Source organism: Labrus mixtus, chromosome 17 (assembly GCF_963584025.1).
Source record: "Labrus mixtus chromosome 17, fLabMix1.1, whole genome shotgun sequence".
NCBI classification, from domain to species: domain Eukaryota; kingdom Metazoa; phylum Chordata; class Actinopteri; order Labriformes; family Labridae; genus Labrus; species Labrus mixtus.
This window is the reverse complement of record NC_083628.1, coordinates 6,905,518-6,927,767: the sequence shown is the minus strand read 5'-3', so window position 1 is coordinate 6,927,767 and position 22,250 is coordinate 6,905,518. Positions and strand designations below refer to the sequence as shown.

The following is a 22,250-nucleotide window of genomic DNA, read 5'->3' as shown; positions in this document are numbered from 1 at the left end:
ATTATTGTCTCCTTCACTCTCAATGCTTCCTTAAACTTCCAACAAGAGCAAGGCCCTTTAAGAGGGGTGGGGGTGGGGGGTGGGGGGGAGACAGGGGATGTATGTTAAGGGGGTGCCTTTCGCCTCATTAGAATTGAATTTGCACTGTCTTGCAATTACGTTGGAGGGCAACAATGTATTTTTTTCATCATAATCTCCCCTGAATGGAGGGTTTTTGGGGCAGTTAATTTGCTGCCCACACTAACACATTAATTAATGAATTGGGTAACACTAATTTTCTCTATGCTGCCTTTCTCTGTCTCTTTCCTCCGTGGGTTTCCAACTGGTCTAATAAAATTACCTCATTAAGGCCTTAATGGCAGCACAGTAACTCTCTCATTCATTTAGTATTAAACATTTTCATTGAAAGGAGGTTGGGTGTGTGATTGTTCCCATTCAGAGTTGCATCTTTTTGTGGGTGGTTCTAAATAATGAGGGGGACAAGCAGGGAGATATAATTAGGGACAAGGGGGCACTTCAGCAAATATTTGCAATCTTTTAAGGCTTGCCCTCATATGACAGTGATTAATTACTTCCAGAAGGGATTTGAGAGAAATAAATTGCCAAGTTTTTCTGTTTTCTCCTGGGGCGAGATGACCCCCAGCTTGTTAAAAGGATGTGCACAGGACTTTAATTTCGGCCCCTCTTTAATCAAATGCAAATGATGACATGTACTGTTCTCTGAAAAGCGGGCTCGTTATGAAACAAACACACAACATGTAAACAACGATGAAGGGTTTGATGGAGGTGGCATCTGACTGTTTTTTGTAGAAACACTTGACATGAGCTAAAAGACATAAAACACGGTCTGTTTGTTTTTGATGATAGAATGGATAATAACAATGACGTGGTTGTTTATGAGAGGATATGATTTGATTGTGATATTTTGAAAATGTGTAAGAAGTTGAAAATGACGATTGATTTGCTTTCAGAACCAAAATAAAAAAGGATGATTTATTCTGACAGAAATACATGGAAGCCCTTCTGCTGCTTTCTTTACGCTGACATCATCACTGGTGTCTTGTTTTCAAACATCTTAGAGAGGAAAGATTTTTTTTCGCAGAGCAAATATTGTTGCATAAAGGCGTCTAATTTCGGTCAGCGGGTCCGAAAATAAACAAGAAAACAACATTAAGCATGCCGAGTGAGCATTTTCACAGAGCTTTATTCATAATTGTGTTTTGATTGTCTTCATAATCAAACTGCGAAGTTTAATGAGTTCACTGAACACTGTGTGCATTGCATCATTCACAGGGCCTGGATCACAGTACACACTGTTTATTACCAGCTAATTACTGCCACCTAGTGGACATAGAATGAGTATCACGGCATAGGAGACTGTGAAGGAAGTATTCATACTTCATGACTCTTCCAGCTATGATTTCTTATGACTTGACCACCTTCAGGATTTTAGATAAAGAGCAGAGCAACCTTGTTATCTGTTGGTGTTGTCAGGTTAAACACAGAGTGTGGATGTGATTGAAAATGTTTCCTGTCCCTTTAAATAAAATTCTCAGCTAAAGTTCTGTCAGACAAATGACCACAGAAAGGATTTATAATTCAATCATTTATTTTGCATCAGTATGTACTAATTTGTAGAAGAAGTCAATAATGTAAAGTGAGCCAGTGTGCTGTAAATTGACTTGAGAATGTCTCCCTCTAGTGGATCGATTGCACACAGCCATCCTACAGCTGAATGCATGCAGTTAGCGTGAAACCCTGACCTTCAGATGAACTGACATGATCAGTCAAGTATTGGAACTGGAAAGAGAGATATTAACCTGCACTGTTTGCTTAAATGAGCCATTGTTTCAGCTAATGTATAATCTAAATTAATTGAAAAAAACTCTCAAGATCCAGTTTCTCAAATGGCAACTTCTCTTCTTCTGTTTTGGATGTCTGGGGTCGCCAGAGGTTAGTGAAGTCAAAGTTCGGTCATGAGCCAAGAAAGGTTGAGAACGACAGGCTTAGGCTCTACAAAGTTGAGCCTTTTTCCACTTTTTTCATGAATCCTAACAGCAAATGAAGTAAATCAAAGCATATTAAGCAGCTCTGGACATCATTACGCTTATCAGATGTGAGTGACAACATCTCTACTTGTATGAAATCACAGGCAGCATTTCAAATATATGTTTCTGTCTTGTTATCTTTTTCTAATTGTTATAACTCTGCTGCCATGGAAACTGAAAACAACACGGCTTGATGGTCCTGGGTAGGCATGATGCACCGAGTACGCATGTGGTTTTGGGGTGGAGTTTGTGAGCTGTGGGATGCGGTTTGTGGGAAATAGGGGTATGGGGGTGCCGGTGGCCTCAAGCTCCTGATTCCCTCCAAAAGCGCTGCAACCATAGTTCTATTGCTGTCCATAATGGTGGTCAGCAACATCACTTTCCTTCAGCTGCTCTCTCCAGAACTCCTTCATTTCAGCCATGTGTTGGCCCATTACATCGACATCTCCTGTATGCCGCTGCCGCCTCCGACCGGCCTGCTGGGCACTTGTCCCTTAAGAAATAATTGAAGCCATGGTGTCGTTTTGCCTTTGTGGCAACAACACTACTATTTATTGTGTCGTCTCCTTCCACTTCCGGGTGAAAGCCCCGGCGGAAATTCTCGAGCATTCGCAGAACGTTCGGCTGGGTATACATGCCGTTATTTTGCCGACTATGAACGACTTATCTAGGTGTTCTTCTCTGGTTATGAGATGTCCGTTATGGTCCGATGTAGGTCGCACTAAGATGTTTACATGCATTTTAAAAGTCCAAACAGTCTGTCTGATTCGATCAGAAATTTGAATATCTAGCGCCATGTAACCCTGCTGGTGAGGTTTCCAGATGAGAACTAACAGCAGTAATGTCACATAACTTCAACTCAATCTTTGTGCTCCTATTCATCCCAGCCAGTCCCTCTATGCAACCACAGATCAATATCCAGCTTGGAACAACCAAACTCATGCCCACAAAGTCTGCCCGGAACCTGGGTGTCATGATTGATGACCAGCTAACTTTTAAGGTTCAAGTAGCCTCGATTGCCCGGTCATGTTGATTTGCCCTGTACAACATCAGGAAGATCAGACCTTACCTGTCAGAACATGCTACACAGCTCCTGGTACAGGCTCTTGTGATATCACGCATTGACTATTGCAACTCTCTACTGGCAGGTCTTCCTACATGCACTATCAAACCTCTGCAGATGATACAAAATGCAGCAGCACGACTGGTCTTCAACCTTCCTAAAAGAGCACATGTCACTCCGCTGTTCATCTCCTTACACTGGCTCCCAGTTACTGCTCGCATCAAATTTAAAACTCTGCTGCTCGCTTACAAAACAGCGACTAAAACGGCTCCTCCTTACTTTAACTCTCTCATCCAGGTCTACACTCCCTCCCGCCCACTACGCTCTGCCAATGAAAGGCGTCTGATCCAACCTTCACAACAGGGTCCTAAGTCTCTGACTAGACTCTTCTCCTCTGTCGCCCCCCGGTGGTGGAATGAACTGCCAAACTCCATTCGATCTGCAGAGTCCCTCTGCACCTTTAAGAAAAAGCTAAAGACCCAGCTCTTTCATGAATACCTACTAACTTAATGATGATGGTCTCCATATTATTGATAATGATGATGGTTGTTTTTGTTTGATAACGATGACTTATAAGATGGTTTCTATACTGATTAGAGCTCTCAAGAACTGCCCTCAATGTTGTGCTTTGCCTCTGGTCACTTCCTGTCAGCACCTGTGTGTCCAATCGGACTCAAAGCTGATCGTTTGCTCTTACTGACATTGTTCCCTTTTTTCTAGATCCTTGCTTGTGTTGTACTTACTCTCTGATGTATGTCGCTTTGGATGAAAGCGTCTGCTAAGTGAATTGTAGAATTGCAGAATAACAAACTCTTAACACCTCATCCATCATTCATGCATTATGAATGCTTCTTTAATTGATTCAGCCCTGAGGTGTTGGGTGGGTCAATTTCTTCTTCACTTTGTTTGAAACAGAGTGAAATACTTTCTCAGAGTAATGAGGGAGAAACTACTTTAATGAGAGACTTGTTTAATGTGCTGTGAAGGAACCATGTGTTTCTGAACATTTTAAATAAAATCATGCATCTGCACAGTCTCATTTTGTTAAAAAATATACACACACAATCTATATTTCATACAAAAATATACATCTGTGATCAAAAGGTTTACAGTCCATTCTGTTTGAAAACAGTTAAATATAATAGCAAAACTCCTCAGTATTTACACCTGATGGTATGTTGTTTTTAAAACTCACTCTCTTTAAATATTCCAGTCAAAGTCTGTGTTCTCATGTGCTGGTTTCCTCTTTCTGTTCCTCTTAGACCCCCCGCCTGTTCGAGATGGAGGTTCCCTGTAGTCCTCACCTGAGCCTGTGTCCAGACTGTCCTGGTTGTCCCTCCAGCTGTCAGGGACGGAGGGAAAGTCCTCCCCTGGTGAGTGCATCGGTCGCCCGTACACCTTACTCTGCAAGTCAGCAATGTCGTTGCGAATGTCTGCCATGAGCAGGAGCAGAAAATCGAAGGAGCCTGGAGGACCCTGGGGGTGGTGAATAACAAAAAGCGATTATTTAAAAAATACACATTTTATTGTGTTTAAATGTTTTCCTTTGAAAGGTTTTCCTTTTTATATAAACACTGCATTTACCGTAAAATGCAACAAATATAAGAGAATAACATTCTGAGACATGGGCCTTCAAGACCACAAGTGCAGCCCCACCATCACCCACTGCACGTGACCTGATTCCATTAAAAACTTGCCCTCATTCGTTGTGTATTGCAAGCGACCGCCTGGCAGTGCAAAGCATGCTAGGATACATAGCAACACAGACCAGCCCGGTCATTAGGTTATCATGCATTTCAAGAAAACAGTGGTATACTGTAAAGTACATAAAGCTAGTGGAGTGCTGGTGTGATTGAAACGTGCTGTGGGTCCGTTCTTCACGACTATTAACTTTAGCGTAAGCTGAGAGCTCATCTACCAATCAGCCAGCTAGCTGGAGTGAAAACTCTGCGTAGCAAACAGGCTGTACTAGGAAGAGCTACGCAGCAGCACTGAAACTGCACATTGTGGACTTTTCAGAACACAGTGGAAATAGTCACGCAGTAGGGCAGCCCCCCGATGAGTCTTATATAACGGTGTGACTTATATTCCAGATTTCATTGAAATAGAAAATAGTCATTACATTTTCTTCTTAGTCTTTTATTTATTCAGAAGCCAGAGAGGAAACTATATCCAAAAGATCTGTAACTGATCAATAGACTGTCCAGCACTGTTCACTTTATGGAGCTTCTTTTAGGTTTTGTTAATGCTAACATCATCAGTGTTTATCTTCGGGGATAATGCTTACTTTGTGCTTCATATCATTTACTCTGTGTTTGACAGTTTTCCTAACTGTGTCCTTAAATGTCCAATGTCCACAGTGGTCTGTTTCCCACTCACCCTTATGTTTAACTGTATTGTTCTGGATAATGGTAACAAGTAACAATAGTGAAGCATCAATATAGGAACTTACTGGTGGTCCGACAGGCCCAGGAGCTCCTCTCTCCCCCTGGGGGAACAAAACAAATATTTAGCTTAGATGAATTACAGTGAGGGGAAAAAGCATGAGAAGAATTCATATTAGTCAAGTCAACTTTTTTTTTAACTGAGTTACAGAGAACACTTGCATATACACCATGCCCAGCACTGTTCACTTGTTCCAGTGCTTACGGCATGCATACGACATGTGAATTGTGGATTATTATTATTTTTATTATCAGATCAGATTTTGTGTTGTGGCCCAAAGCGATTAAAGCACTGGTAAAACATTTCAGGATTTAATGGCTACGCGTATGGAACTGCATTTAGCTTAGCATAAAGACTGGAAGCAGATAATAACTATATAATTATATAGATACATTTTTCAAAGTTGAAGAAGAAACCTAATGGTCAGCAGTAATTCTCTCAGATGAGAAAGTTGAAACTCCCTTTACAGTATTTGGACTAAGCAGAGATGTAACAACTAAAGGAAGCATTGTAACTATTTATATTTGTTGATTATTGAAATCAAAAAGTGCACAAAGCCAAGCTGTTTCTCCTTGATTCCTTGTTTTATGCTAAGCTAAGCTAAGTAGAGCATTGGCTTCATCCAGAGATATGAGAAGATCTTCAAACCTACATTTGAGAAAGAAAGTAAATACATGTCTTTTGCAGAGGTAATAACTTTTCCTTAGACTGTTTCCTTTGTGTGTGGCTGATATAAAGTAAACGTTGATAACATCATTATTAATGTTCCGTACATGTAGCCTGACTGAGAGGTATCACAGCAGCGTGCTTACCTACGGTAGCACACACACAGGTTGACCTAACTGCTGCGGTTGTCAGCCAGGCTCAGGGTCACAGTGGGGCTGTGAGTGTTTTGGCAGATGGTTTGGATTTGTTACTGAGAGAGACAGATTACCATCACCCTCCTGTCTATCCACACAAACATGGAGCTGTACTGAGAGAATACCGACGTGCTATGTCAATAAAGTAGATGCACCTAAGTTGTCCCATACGTGATCACAAAGCTAAGCAAATACTGATACGGGTAGAACAAGATGAAAAGCCAATACGAGACCAGAAACTCTTCAGCTGTTATACCTTACACATCTGACTGCTCACTCTTGAGTCACTACTGAAATCACAACAGAGCTTCTGAAATCCCCCCCCCCCCCCAAAAAAAAAATCTGTAATAAGTTAAACATCACTGTTAACAAGTTGCAAATCTCATCCCGGAAGAAGGATATTTTTATGATTTCAAAACCCTCAAAACCAGATTCTCGGTTGATGGAGATGAAAATCTTCTCCAATGTGATCACCATGACCGCGGTGAAATCTGCCTCGTGCCTCCTTAATCAGTGCCTCTTTGAAACTTAGCCTTAGGCCTTTTGAGAAGCAGTTCACAAAATTCTATATGAGAAAACCACAAACGGCTCATGTTATCTAGAGTCCTTATACTGATGCTAATAAAGAAATGACTGGTATGTTACTTGAACAGACTCGATGTTGGCCTCTTCTTGTGAATTAGGTCAATGCTGACTCAGGTTGCAGTCAAAACGTGTTTAGGTTAGACAAGTGTGGTTTATTACAGAATTTAACTCTAGAAATACAGAGACTTTTTGTCAGAATGTATCATCTTTAGTCAAATTAACAATAGCAAAAAAGTCCACGTTTAACCAAAGATGCTCTTCTTGTAGTTAAAAATATTTGAACATACAGTTGGCCACTCAGACACCAAATAACAACGATCTGTTTCTGCTCATATCAAGAAGATATTCTACATATGCATACCCTTTTATCTCTCTGATTATTCACAACCAAAGATTTAAAACTGTGCAATATGCTGTTTCGCACACCAGTTTATACTCTTTCAACTTGTAGCAGCTTGCTGTGATCACCTGGCAGGGCTAACTCCAGCTGAGGATTCTAAGGGAATCCTGGCACCCTGTGCATATTTCAACAGACATCATGTTGATAGATGAGCTGACGGTGCTGCGTTTTTAATTTGAAATCTTTTCACTTCTTTTGAGAGAGGTCCTGCTCAGTAAGCCAAGAGTCAGATTCTGCTGCCAAAAAGAAGACTCATTTGCTTTCGGGGGCCACGAGCTGGTCTACCGTATTACAATTTTACTGTCAGAGAGACCAAAGAGACCCGCGTGGAAAAAGTCGCCCTTTTTTAAGAATAAGAACATACTGTCTATACAGTAGGACAAGATAAGGGGGGGAATTTCATCTGAACTTACCTTTAGACCATCTTTTCCTGGTGCTCCTGGAGACCCCTGTTAAATGATAAAAATAATTCATGTGGTTTTCTTAAACTCTCAAAAGACAAACAAGTCAGATTGTTTGGATGAAGTGAACATAGAAGTGACTTTTGATTAATCAAATTATTTCTTATAAATTAATTATTTGTTTTACGGGGGGCGCCGGTAGCCTAGTGTTTAGTGCCTGCGCCCCATGTGCAGAGGCATAGTCCCTCAGGCAGGCATCCTGGGTTTGGATCCAACCTGTGGCTCCTCTCCCTCATGTCATTCCCCACTCTCTCTCTCTCTCTTCCCTATTTCTGAATCTATCCTTTGTCCTGTCTCTAAAATAAAGGCATAAAAAGCCCCAAAATAAATCTAAACAAAACATAAAAATCTCAAGTTTTTCAATCCTCATTTGGAAGCCTCTCCACACAAACGTTTTCAGTCACAAGGTTGTTGATTGTTAAATTAGACGCTCTTTTAGTTTGTTAGAGAAGGCACTAGCTGCGCTGGTCAGGGTGCATTTGGATGAAGAATGGGGGATACATTATCGATAAAGTCCAAAACCACTAGCCTATCTGAATGTGTTTGGTTGCCATCCATCCAAACAGAAATATGTTAATGTTGAATTCACAATTTTTACAGAAAACTCATTGATTCTTAATCTTTTTCAATCTAAACTGACATGTTCATGATGTTCCACCAGCAGCGATTATCTGAGATTAACTTTGTGCCTGCCTGCAGGCGTTTTCAGAATGACTTCAGCTCTGTGGTATAGGGTCCTTTGATCTCTTTCCTAGAATAATCATCATTAGAGAAGTGTGAAGACAATGTGTAGGGAGGAAAGCCAATATTCAGATCGACGCCAAGCCAAGAGAGTCACACAACACTGTAACATATTCATCATCTCTGAAAGCCTGACATGTGGTCCAACACATGTGACCTCACAGCCAAACCTCATGAATGTGTTCAGAATCTGATCAGATCGTTTTGTGTGGAGAGAAAACTCCCTTTAAGTCTGATCTCACCAACATGTGCACTGATCAAATGTATTAACAGCTCACAAATGTAAAGAGCTGAGAGTCAAAAGAAATCGCAGTGTCACACACACAGTAACACACAAGGAATTACTTTATTTCTACAATAAAAACAGTTTTCTTTCTTCGCGTTTTGGCATTAAGAGGTTTGGGATTTGACTGATTGAAGGTGCTGATGTTCTGATTTATTAGTCACAAAAATTGCATAAATACTGAAGCTTTAAAAACTAAAAATATATCTGTATGGCCACATCCTGCACATTCTTGATTCAGGTCCCAAACTCTAACTCTGAGGGTTCACACTTGTCCGCAAGAGCGAGCACTGCATTAAACCCAGTGAGCCAAAGAAAACATCTTAAGCTCTAAACGGACTCAGCCTCTCTCTGTGTTGTTATTGCTGTTAACATGTGTCATCTATTTTCACCTTGCAAAACTGCTTTCTTTACAAAAAACTTCCCTAAGAGAGAGCAAGCTGGAAACGTCTTTGTGACAGTGATGTTTCAGTTTTTTCACAAAAGATACTTGCTCACTCACTACTGATTCTCCCTTCATGAAGATCAGTTAATCAGAACTCTCCTCAAGCTTAACTATCACAATGACCTGTTAAGTAAAACATTTAATTAGGTTATTTAGTTATTATGCTGTGTGACACAAAGCAGATGTGTGGAAGTAAACATGTAGATCATAAAGGAAACAATGAACGCAAGAGAGGCAGAATTTAGAGCAGTGGAGGTCAAGAAAAATAACACATTCATACTGTCTGATTCAGAGAACTATGCTATAAAATGTGAGCAATGGCCCAAATTAATTATATGCAATTTATATCTTTTTCATTTCTGTCTAGAATTCACATATTTACTGCCACAAAGCGGCTTCAGTTAACACTTAAAATGAATTACAGATTTCTGATGACTTAAAATAGTATGGAAACTGACCACTGCCCCTCGAGGGCCCCGTTTGATGTGGGACAGGTCTGGTGTGGGCCCGATAGGTCCCATCAAGCCTCTGGGACCAGGATGCCCAGGGGCGCCCAACAGTCCTATAAGCCCTGGGGGCCCCTCTGGTCCTGGATCTCCTAAAACAATCCAGACGAGTAATGTTGAACTAAAAGACAAGTGATCACAGAAAAGGGCAGACACAGATCTCAAAATGATTTGCACTAATATTGATTAATATTCTGATTTAAGTAAACCAGGCTCCCAGAGTGTCTCTCACACGCACACAGCCATTATATAAATATGGACAAAATGCCTCAAACTTTGCCTATTGTACAAAGATGAAGCCAAATTACCCCGTGACGGACACTGACATATTGCCCATTTGGAACCAAGAGTCTACGCAGAAAACTGGCTGGTATTGACTTCCTGCTTCCAACAACAAAAACACATATTTAACTTGCTGATAAAATGGCAAAGATCCCTCAGGTCGGTAAAGTCCACACAGAACAGATTCTTTTGTCTGTTTGAAGCGGACACTCGCAGTTATGGAAGTTCAACGACTTGTGTTGGTGTTCGTTGCGTTTCCACTCTCCGTTTCTCTTCTGTTAATCCAGTGCACACAGGGACTAAACTCTTTTCTAAACTATGATAGCCAGGGTCTTTTTAGAGTCATAATGCTCTGATCCATGTCCCTTGAGTACCCCCAGCAGATTGTAGTTTTCTCTAAAGTGGCACAAAACTTGATGTAGACATTAAAAGGTTCCCAAAATATCAATCCCAATGTTTTTGTGACCTCTGTCTCTTCCTCTTATTCCACAAGGGGGTTGAAAGTTGTGGGTTTGAGTAATATCCTTGCTAACAAATGAATTCATTACTATAAATTCTGATTTACATTTTTATGTCACCCTTGAGCACCATCATCAGGTCAAACTTTGGTTAAGACCAAAAACCTGCAAAGCTAATGACATTCCCATTAGCCTTGGCTGTATTAATGTTTAATGCTGCGTACCATCTTTACTGGATGCAGGCCAGTTCCTTCTCGCAGAGTCTGACACTGTTTTATTATTTTGAGTTTCATGTGTTGTACCTGGAGGTCCTGGGAGACCCGGAGGCCCTGGTAAAAATATGGGCGACGTCAGGATTTTCTCGTTGGTCATCTGCTCGGGGACATCAGCACTGTTTGACAGCATGGCCATCTTAAAAAGTGATGCAGAAAATAATGAGTAGATTGTGCAGGTCAATGAGGAGGCGACTACATTTAAGTGAATGACTTATATAACAAATAAAGATAATTGCCAACCAAAATCCACATTCTCTCGTGGCATCAAAGTTGTACTTTTTTCCCCTTTGTTTTAAAATGTGATGTCAAACATTAAAATGCAAACAGTAACTGCACAATTTGGTTGTCATACCTCAAATGCCTCTGCATACAATGATTCATAAAGGCCTGCACTGTCAAACAGGACAGGAAAATTACCCACCGAAGGGCCAGCTTCAAGTGAGATTATGTTAAAATTATATTCCCTGCCAGAGATGAAAGCTGATCTTCCATCTGCACAATGCCACAAGCTGTAACCCAGACAGATGGAGGGCAAGGCAACCCCTCTGCATTATTCAGGGAGACCAGGAGAGTCCCTGTTCTGTATGCTGAGTGGCATCCTTGGGAAAAAGTTAACTTTGATCTCTGTGTAACATCATGTGGATCTGGCAATCCCAGAGGGAAACACATGAAGGACCTCGCTATGCTGTGGGGAGCTGCTAATCAGAATTCATGCTCACAGAGGTAGAAGCATATGTCCACACTTAACACACACACATACACACTGCATACACCTCTCTCACACACACACAGCCACACACTGGTAGGGGTCATGGTTCACCTGCTGATCAGTGAGTATTATGCAAGACTGTAGACTGTGCACAGGTGTTTGGCCCACAGTAAGATCTTAAACTCAAACTCTAACCCCCTGCAATATGAGAATATACTGTCTAATTTACTGTAATAAAGCACAGCAAGCTTTTATTATTTTCATTTTTTTTCTAAATATATGAACATGTAAGAAAAGCATTTGGACCACACAGCTGGAAGCAATAAATTATGTGTTCCAGTCAAAGGTGTTGAGTGCCACTGTTGACAGACTCGTGCTCAGATGGGTTCAGACGCCCGTGATTACACAGAGGGAAGCGTAAGCTCTCTGTTGAGTTTCACACAAATTGCCCAAGAATTCCCCCTTATGAAAAAGAATCTATCAGCTACAGGCGAGGAAGTTTTTTTTAGATACTTTTTTATAGGATATAAAGGGCTAAAATAATTCTTGAGAGAGTTGTAAAAATCTGCCTGTTATATTTATATATTATATATGAAATCAAGTCAGGTATGAAACCCTTAGAGATAAAGTTAGATCTTTTGGTGGTGATAAAGGAAAAGAGCGGCTCTGGATACATTTATTTTCAGCTGAATCATGGAGGTGAGTTTAATGCTGACTGGGGCCTTTCTGCAGTCAAGCATAATATACTTGAAAAAGCAACAGGATGGAAGACTATGCTTTAGGATAAAATCGAGTAGTGTTACAGGTACATTATATGAATGCGTGAGATAATAAAATGTAGTTTTGAGTTATATTTTCTTATTTTACCTTCTGCTTCAGCTGTAGTACAGACATTTTGATCTGAAGGAAATCATCACACGTGGCTGAGCAGGTCCCAGCATTCATCACGTTGTCTGACTTCTCAAAGAGATGCACTGCTAGGAATGAAGAAAAAGAAAGTTACAGAGGTTACAAGTAAAAAAAAAAAGAATCAGGGAAATGACCCTCTGATATGACCTTTTTACTGAGCAAGTATACAGGTTAAGAATGATGTGTGTCTTTATAATGTTTACTGAAAAAGTTTATTTTTTATTCCAATTAAATGTACAAAATTGTGATCAGTACTTGTTAAAAACAAGGCTCATTTTCAGGAACAAAAAATGCTAAACAGCCAGGGTCTTTGTTCCAGGTGCACACACTTCTAGCCTGTTGACTTTTCAATTGGTTGTTACAAACTATGAGAGCTGACCTTTTGTGTTTTTAGGATGAACAGCTTATTATGCAGAATAGCTGTAAAATTGTATTTTATGACATTTGAGCACCACATAAAATCTTCACCTTCACTCAGACAGAAAGGTCGTCTTGTAAAAGTGTCAGAGTCTCAGGGAAGAAATGTAAATGACTATTGTTCAAATTAGTGGCTTTGCAAAAACCATATTTTACATTTTGACGACAAAATGTGATAGTGAGGAGCTTTTTTCCTATGATAACCCACTCTAATTATTGCACATTAGAAGTTTAGGAATACGTATTTGTTGCACAATCCTGTAAAAAACAACATGAGAAGAACAGTTTATCACTTGGTTATGTTTCTGGGCTGCTGTAGAACTCTACTCTATGAATGCATAAATTATATGGATGAGTGAACGTGTCTGGACACTATTTTCCCCTCTATGTTACAAAGCAGCAGGACGTAAAGCAGGAGCATGACTGCATGCACCATAGTTTCTCACTCTCCAGGTTCTCTTGAAATATTATAGCAGGTAATGGAAGATAAACTCATGGGAGGACTCAGGAAGTAGCAAATCTGCTGCCCCTGTCCGCTTCATTGGCAACTGAATCTGGGGCACAAAAAAGACCTTATTATCGCCAAACCTTTTGTGACGTTTTCCTTAAATGAGACAAGACCATGAGTCACGGGGGCAGCTGTATGTTTGGGAGACTCAACTGTTCTGACATGCACAAGAGCTATATGTGTAATGACTACCAGGTGTCCATGTTAGCAGCACCACCATCTTTTTTTCATTCTAAAACACACACACACGCGCACACCCAGACACCCAGACACCCAGACACACACACACACACACACACACACACACACACACACACACACACACACACACACACACACACACACACACACACACACACACACACACACACACACACACACACACACACACACACACACACACGTATGTGTAGTCAGCCCCACATCACAGTCAGCTGTGCCCTTGAATAAAAAGAAAATGTCTGAGTAAAAAAAACTCCTCTCACCTCTCTCCCCCTTGGTGCATGTTTTACCATCTTCTTCCAGGAAATAACCTCTCTCACACTCACACCTGTAGCTCCCCACAGAATTCAAGCAGATCTGAGAGCATGCAGTCGTGTTTGTGTCGGCACATTCGTCGATGTCTGTGTGTTGCAGTGACAGGCAGGGACAAAGAACAGGAAAATTAAAGACAGACAATGCCAGTTGCAGTAAGATAACTACTTACAATTTACCTGCACAAACTAATCAAAAACAGCATTTGGCAAAGAGATGAAATGAATAGTCCATAAAACTGACAGCAAAAGACAATGAAATTTACATACCCATGTATAATACATATTTAATTCATTTAATGTAATGTTATGTTTGTGTGATTCAATTTAAATAAAAGACCGCAGTTAAAAGGAACATGGTGTAAAAAAAATAGATAATATCTGCTGATATTAGCACATCCAGTGACTATCGGTATCAGCTCATTTTATCGCAGATATGAGCCGATATAACTAGATTTATTCACCAGTCAAATAGCATTTCATTTGAGTATTGTTTAATTACACTAACAAATATCTTTCTGGCTGTCACCTGCAGAGTGTGCTATATGGATTACAACAAGCATTATCACCCTCCAGGGTGTCAAGTGGTCACGCACTTCCGTGCTCAGCTACTTTCCAGTTGAGTGACCGTCTTGTCTACGTTATACTGTGTACCTATTGTGTTTAACAACTGCATTTGAGGGATCAGCACAATAAATGTTTATATCTACATCTATCTCTACGGATCAAACATAGATCTAAGAAAGATTTCGGCCGATATATTGGTATCTGATTTGTTTTCTCCCCAAAAATCCCAGATCAGTCAGGCCCTAGTTTCAATTTTTCATTCTGCTTCAGTTACCCCATCTGAGAGGAGCAAAAATGGTAAAGGCTTTACCCAGACTAAGCCCTGTTAGAAATCGTGCAAAGTTTGCCTTCCTGACATGCAGAACAGGAAAGGCTGTAAGAGACTGTTTTTGCAAAAAGGTTTTCAAAAAATATTTAAAAGAGCGATAGAGCAGGTTTCTTCTTGTTGACAGGAAAGGCCAACTGATGATTTTGAGTTTGTCATGAGAGTGTCTATCATGATGTGCGGTTGTACAAAGTCTCACCCAAACAGTAGGGCTTCTCTCGGCTTCTGTGGCGTTCACGGTCGTAGCGGTAGCCGGGGTAACAGGTGCATACAACTCGCCCAAAGTGGTCAGTACACTGTTGCTCACAGGGAGCGCCAGCACACACATCATAGTCTGCAGAAGTGAATGATGCAGTTCAAAAGTATGATCACAAGCACGAGCGATTTCACATCCGTCTACTGAATTTTTATATTTTTAGCTTGTTCTTTTGTTCAACTCAAGACTTTAGGCAACATGCCTGCAGTGTTTTTTTCTTTTTAAATCATTGCGGTTGAAACAAGAGAAGGTTCAGTGGAGTGCAATGAAGACCTTATGGGACATGACACAGGAGAGTTCCAAAAAACACTCACACACTCAACACAACACAGCAGTCCAAAACGTTTTCCTACCTTCAGGGATGCACTGGCCCAACACAAACTTGAAGCCCTTGCAACATTTCTTTCTGTAAAAAAAGAGAAAAAAAAAAGAAATGTGCATGCATATAAGAAGACAAATACAACATTATTTCATAACAATTATATAATTGGTCCCAACATTTTATATCATTTTGCATAATGTTGGGCATGGTACATTTAGGATCTGCAGAATTGTGTGTGATCCAGTGATTCTGTCTGTTTAAACGATTGTGTTTGTTAATGTTGGAAACATCTTCATGAAGATTTATGTGTCCAGACTACACACACTTACACACACATACACACACACTTAGTGCTATCTGCAGGTCTCATCTCTTTGCCTTGCCTGCTGTTGTGTAGTTCTTCAAATCTGGTAAAACATACATTTATGGTTAAATCTCCTGGCAAGCTTGCTATGTTGCATTTCTCATTTCTCTTAAAAAGTCTCTGGCCTAACTATTGCCCAAATACTTCACTATTATGTGCATTCTGAGTTTCTATCAGTCCCCTTCTAATCCACACATCTGTCTCATATCTGATGTTATAATAGACAGGCTATGATTAATACACTCATTCTTCATCCAAAAAGTAGAAGTGCGTGTTTGTAGGACATAACACAACTTGATGAAATAAGATAAAGTAACGGCTTTGACTTTGACATCTGTGTTAAGTTTTACTAAGACCATCTTCATAATAACATATTGTTGAAATAGTTTATCAGAACAACTCACATCATAACTATGAGGTAATACACATCCCTTGCTCTCACTCTAAAAGGAAAGTGCTACCAGGTGTTATTTTCAAACAGGAGGTGATATAAAAATGTAATTATGCCGTGAAGTCATGGCAATACAATGTGGTAAAACTCACTTTGATAGTACACTGAAAAAGACTACCCTGTAATGCTTAACAGCTTTTATTAGGGAGCAGTCATGATGATAGGGACATTTTATGGGCTGGTCCAGTGATTTCATACACTGAGCACTCAAACACAATTGATGTTATCTATTTATTTATTTACTATTTATTTCCATAGTCAGCCAGGTTAACTATAAAAGAACAAGACTTGAGTCTGCAACTTTGTATTTGGCTTTGTGAGCCTGAGTGCTAACGTCCAGATAATGCCAGCGTTACAGCATATTGTTTACATTTTGTAGGAAGGCGATACATTTTCCTTTATATGACTCTGCTTGCTTCAAAGGCCTGCGTTCTTATGTTCACACTAGTAATGTGTGCTCACTTCTGCCTGTCTGAGTTGTTACTTTGGATTGTAAGGGTCAAATAGCTGAAGAGGGATTACAACTAACTAGCTGCAGGGGTTCAAAACACAACACAAATTGAACCATTGCTGGGTATGTTATTATGCAAGTCCCTGAATTAAAAAAAAAAGAAAAGAGTATGAGAATTGATAAGTTATCACAAAATCGTATGGGTCATATTTAAATGATCTAAAGCGCATGGTCTTAGGGCACCCTACTACATTTTGTAAGGTAAGGTGTGTTTTGAGCCTAACATGAGTCAAACCAGAGTGTCAGGACTCATTCCTTTAAGAACCAGTTACACCTTAGAGTGTGCGCATTACCATACCCACAGTGGATTTCAATCTTTCTCCAAGACGGACCAGGCTGTGGCTGGTTCATGTTACTTCTCTCCTTCCACTGTGCAACACTGCATGAAATATGTTGACTTCAGATTAAAGTTATATCCCCTCTAGCAGTCCCGCAACATCAGAACCGTTGGCGCCTTGCCAAATAAAGAGTGAAGCTGTACACGTTCATGCATGAGGCGCGAAAGTGTAACTTCATTAATTAGGGAAATCTCCAGGCTGTATCAGATAAGATCTTATAAAATAATGTCCTGTGTGCGCTTAACATCAAAGCAATGTAGGCTACACATGTATTTATGTTTTTCTGCTGCTTGAATCCAGGGTTAATTCTCTACTGCATGTGAAATGGAGACTGGACATGTTTTTATTAAAAGCCCAGCCCTCTGCCTCTTAAAACTGAGTTGGGTGGAAAATAATAATGACACTTGCGCTACGTGCAAAGACGCTTTGTGCTGGCTCTAAGTTAGGACCGACATCACACTGGTCTCAAGTATGTCAATATTTACTTAGGCTGGCTTCTCTGACGACACACAGCAGCCAGTATGTCCTGACTCCAGTCCGAAATGGTCTGTAGTATTTAGTTTTGCGTGCCCCTCGGTTTGCAAGGCAAGCAGCAGACCAACAGGTGTTGCAGCGGTGGAAGCAGGCGTGCAAACAGGTTCAGATATAACTGATTCTACCCTTCCTAAAAAGCCTCTGCATTATTCTAATAAGCTCCACTACCAGAAATGTAGGAACAGCTCTCTCCAATGTTTTGAATTTGGACTGCAGTACCTATTTTAAACGCTACCTGTCAGTTACATGTTGCTCCTTTAAACACTGAGTCTAAATTTTCATGTTTACAAAGGGATACATTTTTTCTTCATCAGTAAAATGTCCCAAAAGATACACAGCCCATCATGACATTTGATTATCACGTGTTTTTACATATTTGATCATATTCTAAAGTTTTGGAATTATACAACTGTTGAATAAATTACAGTTCGGACCTGATGACGGTGCTTAGTCATAGAAGTACTTAAGGTACTGATTCATCCTGAGAGGAACATAAATGTGTGATTTCAGAATGACTTACAAGATTTATCTTTAAAACAGCCCAAAAAGATTTCCGTGACTGTACAGCACATGTATTCATGTCAATGTTAGTTTCTTCACTTATTACAGCAAGTGTTTCTAGTCCTTCTTCCCATTTAATATTGCATGTATTGACCCATCTGTTACTATGTCACGCATTTTGCAATAACATCATCATGGAAATATGATATGAAAGTAAATCACTGACTCTGCACCACTGCAACCCATTGAGTGTACTGTACACAGTTGACCGCCTTTACAGTCATTTTCATGAGTACTGGATATGCATAGCAGCCAAGAACCTCTTCACTCATACAACTGAATATTTACAACCTAAAGAGGGGCCGTAAGAAACTTCCTCACTGCTCTTGAGGCTCCCACTGAAGAGTATTAACCTGCAACAATCTAATGATAAGCTATTGCTCACACTGACGTTGAATGCTGCAGGAGTGTAGAGGAGGAGCAAGGACCACTCAGGAGTCCCTCTATAAGGTGCGAGCAGGCCACAAATTCTTATTTTAGGCAAAAGATAATCTACTTCAAAATGTACCAATGCATGTCAATCTCAGCAAAGTTGTTTGACAGTCTGTTAAGGAATTTGTTTTGTTAATTATAATAAGCATAACTTGTGTTATGTGTGGATGGGAGAAGCACAAACTTGGACGCCCTGAGAGAGTTGATCTGAGGATGGTTTCCTGTGTGAAACAATATTTCATGTCACAATAACATCCCCGTGAGGACAGAAGGCACTTACAGCGAATAACCGGCGAAGCAAAATAACCAGAGTTAGTTGAACAATCCCGAGAAAACAAACGTCGATGTCCGTTTTCCAGAAGACCATGAAAGAGGCGACAACATCCCACGGAAACTAGATCCGAGTATGTGTTGATGTTCGTTTACTAAACTATCTTTATCAAATTATCATTCAGGGACATTCTTATTAGTCCTATAATATTCTACCTCATTGTACTTTCTTATTCATATTATATCATAAAATAAACAAATATAAAATTTTATTGGTATTTGGTTACTTTGCAGATTGAATCACTTTTAGATCACAATAGGAGTATTATCGGGAATTATTCGACTCAAACAGATTAATTTAATTTTCAATTGTTGACTTCTTATGTTGTCCCACTGATGACCTTTCATATTTTGACATGAGGACATGAAAACAGGCAGGTCCAGAGAAGCAGACACCCACAACTGAGATGGTGATGATATGACCCGTCTACAAGTTAAAATAACATGCCCAGTAATGACTCTGGGTGATGGATACTAAGCTGAAGGTCAGTGACTAAAGCAGTAAAATAACCTCAGAACAGCTTCGTGATTTATAGCAGGGGGGTGAAGATCTGTCAGGTCTTTTGATATGGAGGGTCTCGAGAGGTAAACTGTTGTTACATGAAAAACATATTCTCATCACATTCCACATACATAGCCATGAACTCTGGTAAGATGCTTGCAGACAAAATGATGAAAAAATATCACTGATATAGCACTTTGTTTAAATGTAAATTTCCAGTTTGAAGGGAATTCAAACCAATGCACTGATGTCATACTATTATCACACGAGGATTTTGTCCTGTTAAGTGTCATGGCAACGATTAAAGCTGCAAGAATGGCTTTCAGTTGGAACGCAGTTTGCAACATGTGTTTAAGTTGCTTTGGGTAAAGAAGTGATGTTTTCCAATGCTGAAGGCCAAGTACATTCTTTCAGAACAGCTCTTTTTATAAACATAGTTTGTAGATAAGTGTGTGAAAACTCATGCCTTTGTTTGATCAAAATCAATTCTTTGCAGACAACTGTCTGAGTCGATATCTGGCACGCATTCTCAAAAAGCTTTTTAACAGGCCACCTCAGCACTTCTTCCTGTTTGAACAGCAGAAACAGCCCAGAACAAAACCCCTCTCTAAAATACTGATGCACTGGGGGACAGTCAAAGTAAATTCAATCTTTGAAAGATTAATCTTGGGTAATTAAAGATGAAGCTCTTTATAGTTTCCAATCAGTGCACAAAACAAGAGCGTGCTGGTTAATGAAAAACATGGCCTTTGCCGCATTTCATTACAAAAGCTGAGAATACAATACTGAGTGAGCTTGTTAGTTGTGTTCTTCATGCAAAATAGAAAACAGATTAAACACACATTTCAGTTTCATTCATATTCATGAGCGAGAGAACAGGGGAAGAAGTTATCCCAAATGCTTTGATGACACTTGTCTACAAGAATATACACATGACCCCCCATGTACACGGACAATACTGGCTCATTACACTGCAAGTCCTGCACTTGTTCAGAGTGAGCAGGACATCGCAGACAACCTGATTGTTTTGCCACCTGTGCCTTTTCACCTAGAGGTTATTTCATTTTGCCTGTGATCCATATCATTTTACAGGGCCCCCATGAAATCTAGACATAGATTAGTCTGACCTCAGTTACCAGGGGTGAACCGTGGGCACTCTAATTACCTTATAAACACCGGACCTCACTTGAACTAACATAGTGGACCAGCCTGGATCGGGCTTTGTCTTGTTATGAAACATACTAATTCACACCGATGTACGCGTTAAAGTGGAAGTGACTACATCAAGAAGTTCACGTGGATGAACAGGTACACGCATCCTCACATAAGAGAGCCACTTTATCACATCCCAGCATGCTTATCCCTCTAAAGAATAGTAATAATTAAGAATATTAAAAGATGCCATGCACAAACGCGCAGAGCTGTGAGACAACACATGCAGGCGGCTTGTTATTGGATTATTTGTGTAGCATTGCTGCCAGTGATTTACAATAACATGCCTGCATTCCACTCAAGAGAGGATGTTTGTAAAAGTGGAGAGGACACAACATCACGCTGAGTAGCCTGCTAATTCTGTTTGCTGAATCGACTGGCATAAAAGGAACAAAGACGGAGAAGAAAGTAAGTTATCTTCCTCTCTTGCCTTGCATCATTGTCTTTAATATCTGCCAGCCTCATCTTTCCTGAAGAACCACACTGAAAAGACCAGAGTGGCTCCCACTTACACTGCCAAACACTTTCTGGGTCAATTTATTTTTTGGATTCCTACAACAAAGGCAAAAAACATGCAGCATGTTTGCACAAAAAACATCTGCTCATCAGACATTTCCTCATCAACACTGACCGTGACCAACTTCTTTTTAATCTTCACAGTATCTTGTCTGCCCTGTAGTTCCCTCCAGCCTCCTAGTTGCATTAAATGTCAACATCCAGATGTCTTCTCCTCATTGAATTGTCCTTTTCTACTTTGCTAATTTCAACCCGAAAATCAGGCACTGCTGTTCAAAACTTCAAAACAACACAACTGTTGATCTGTCATGTTTTCTGCAGATGTACTGCAGACTTTGTACTCTGAACCAGCAGGGTTAACACTCCACTCGCTCTTGTTGTAGACCCAAAGTCCAACATTTATAGTTGTATCCTAGCACAGAACAGTAAAATAAACTGCTATTAAAAAATACTACATTCTGACTCAAATAGTTCTGATGCTTAGAAGGTGTTTTTCAGTGTTGTGATGAGGGTTAAACAATCCAGGGTAAGTTCAGTGTGTCACAGATATATTAAATTGATGTTCTTACTTATCTTGAAGTAAACCAGAGCTGAGGAAATAACTGCCCGCCATGTCATAAATTCTGGTCAGTTAGCGGTCAGGAAAACACACAAGGGACAATGACTGAAAGGATAATCATGTTTTTTTGTTTTTTTTAATAAATGGTCATCAAGAAAGACACAGTTATGTGCTTTGCTGTTTGGCTGTTGTCCAGGGTGACGTTGCGTTTTTGTAAATGAAGATATTTAGATATTCAGTACGGTTAAAGGTAATAACTGTTTGTTGAATAACCAAAAGAAAAACATTTGTTTTTTTTAAGAAAAGTGACATGGATTTGGGGAAACCTATGCCAAATACTTATTATTTTCTTCAGCTGGAGACCAGTGAACAGATGTGCTTTACTTTTTGACCTTCACACTTAACACTATTTAAATGGCAGAGTTACAGAGAAGCAGCGGTTGATGCTGTTGTAAATCCTCAAGATACGGAGCAACTATGACTCTAAATCCATCTGCATCAGAATATACATGTGGATGTTTGTTGATAACTGTATATTTTAG

At 40.0% G+C, this 22,250-nt stretch overlaps 1 protein-coding gene across 2 annotated transcripts in view; it reads right to left on the bottom strand.

Moving 5' to 3' along the window:
* Nucleotides 1–4,064: 4,064 nt before the first annotated feature.
* Nucleotides 4,065–22,250, bottom strand: part of ccbe1 (collagen and calcium binding EGF domains 1) — a 34,581-nt gene continuing 16,395 nt past the window's right edge. The window contains exons 3-11 of one of the 2 annotated variants that reach the window (XM_061061534.1): nucleotides 15,430–15,482; nucleotides 15,020–15,154; nucleotides 13,881–14,018; nucleotides 12,429–12,535; nucleotides 10,880–10,988; nucleotides 9,790–9,929; nucleotides 7,815–7,850; nucleotides 5,564–5,599; nucleotides 4,065–4,587 (exon numbers count right to left, since the gene is read on the bottom strand). In XM_061061534.1, coding sequence (XP_060917517.1) covers nucleotides 4,312–4,587; nucleotides 5,564–5,599; nucleotides 7,815–7,850; nucleotides 9,790–9,929; nucleotides 10,880–10,988; nucleotides 12,429–12,535; nucleotides 13,881–14,018; nucleotides 15,020–15,154; nucleotides 15,430–15,482 — 1,030 coding nt within the window. In that variant the 3' untranslated portion in view covers nucleotides 4,065–4,311. Of the gene's footprint in view, nucleotides 4,588–5,563; nucleotides 5,600–7,814; nucleotides 7,851–9,789; nucleotides 9,930–10,879; nucleotides 10,989–12,428; nucleotides 12,539–13,880; nucleotides 14,019–15,019; nucleotides 15,155–15,429; nucleotides 15,483–22,250 lie in introns of both variants that reach the window. The other variant, XM_061061533.1, reaches the window with a different exon arrangement.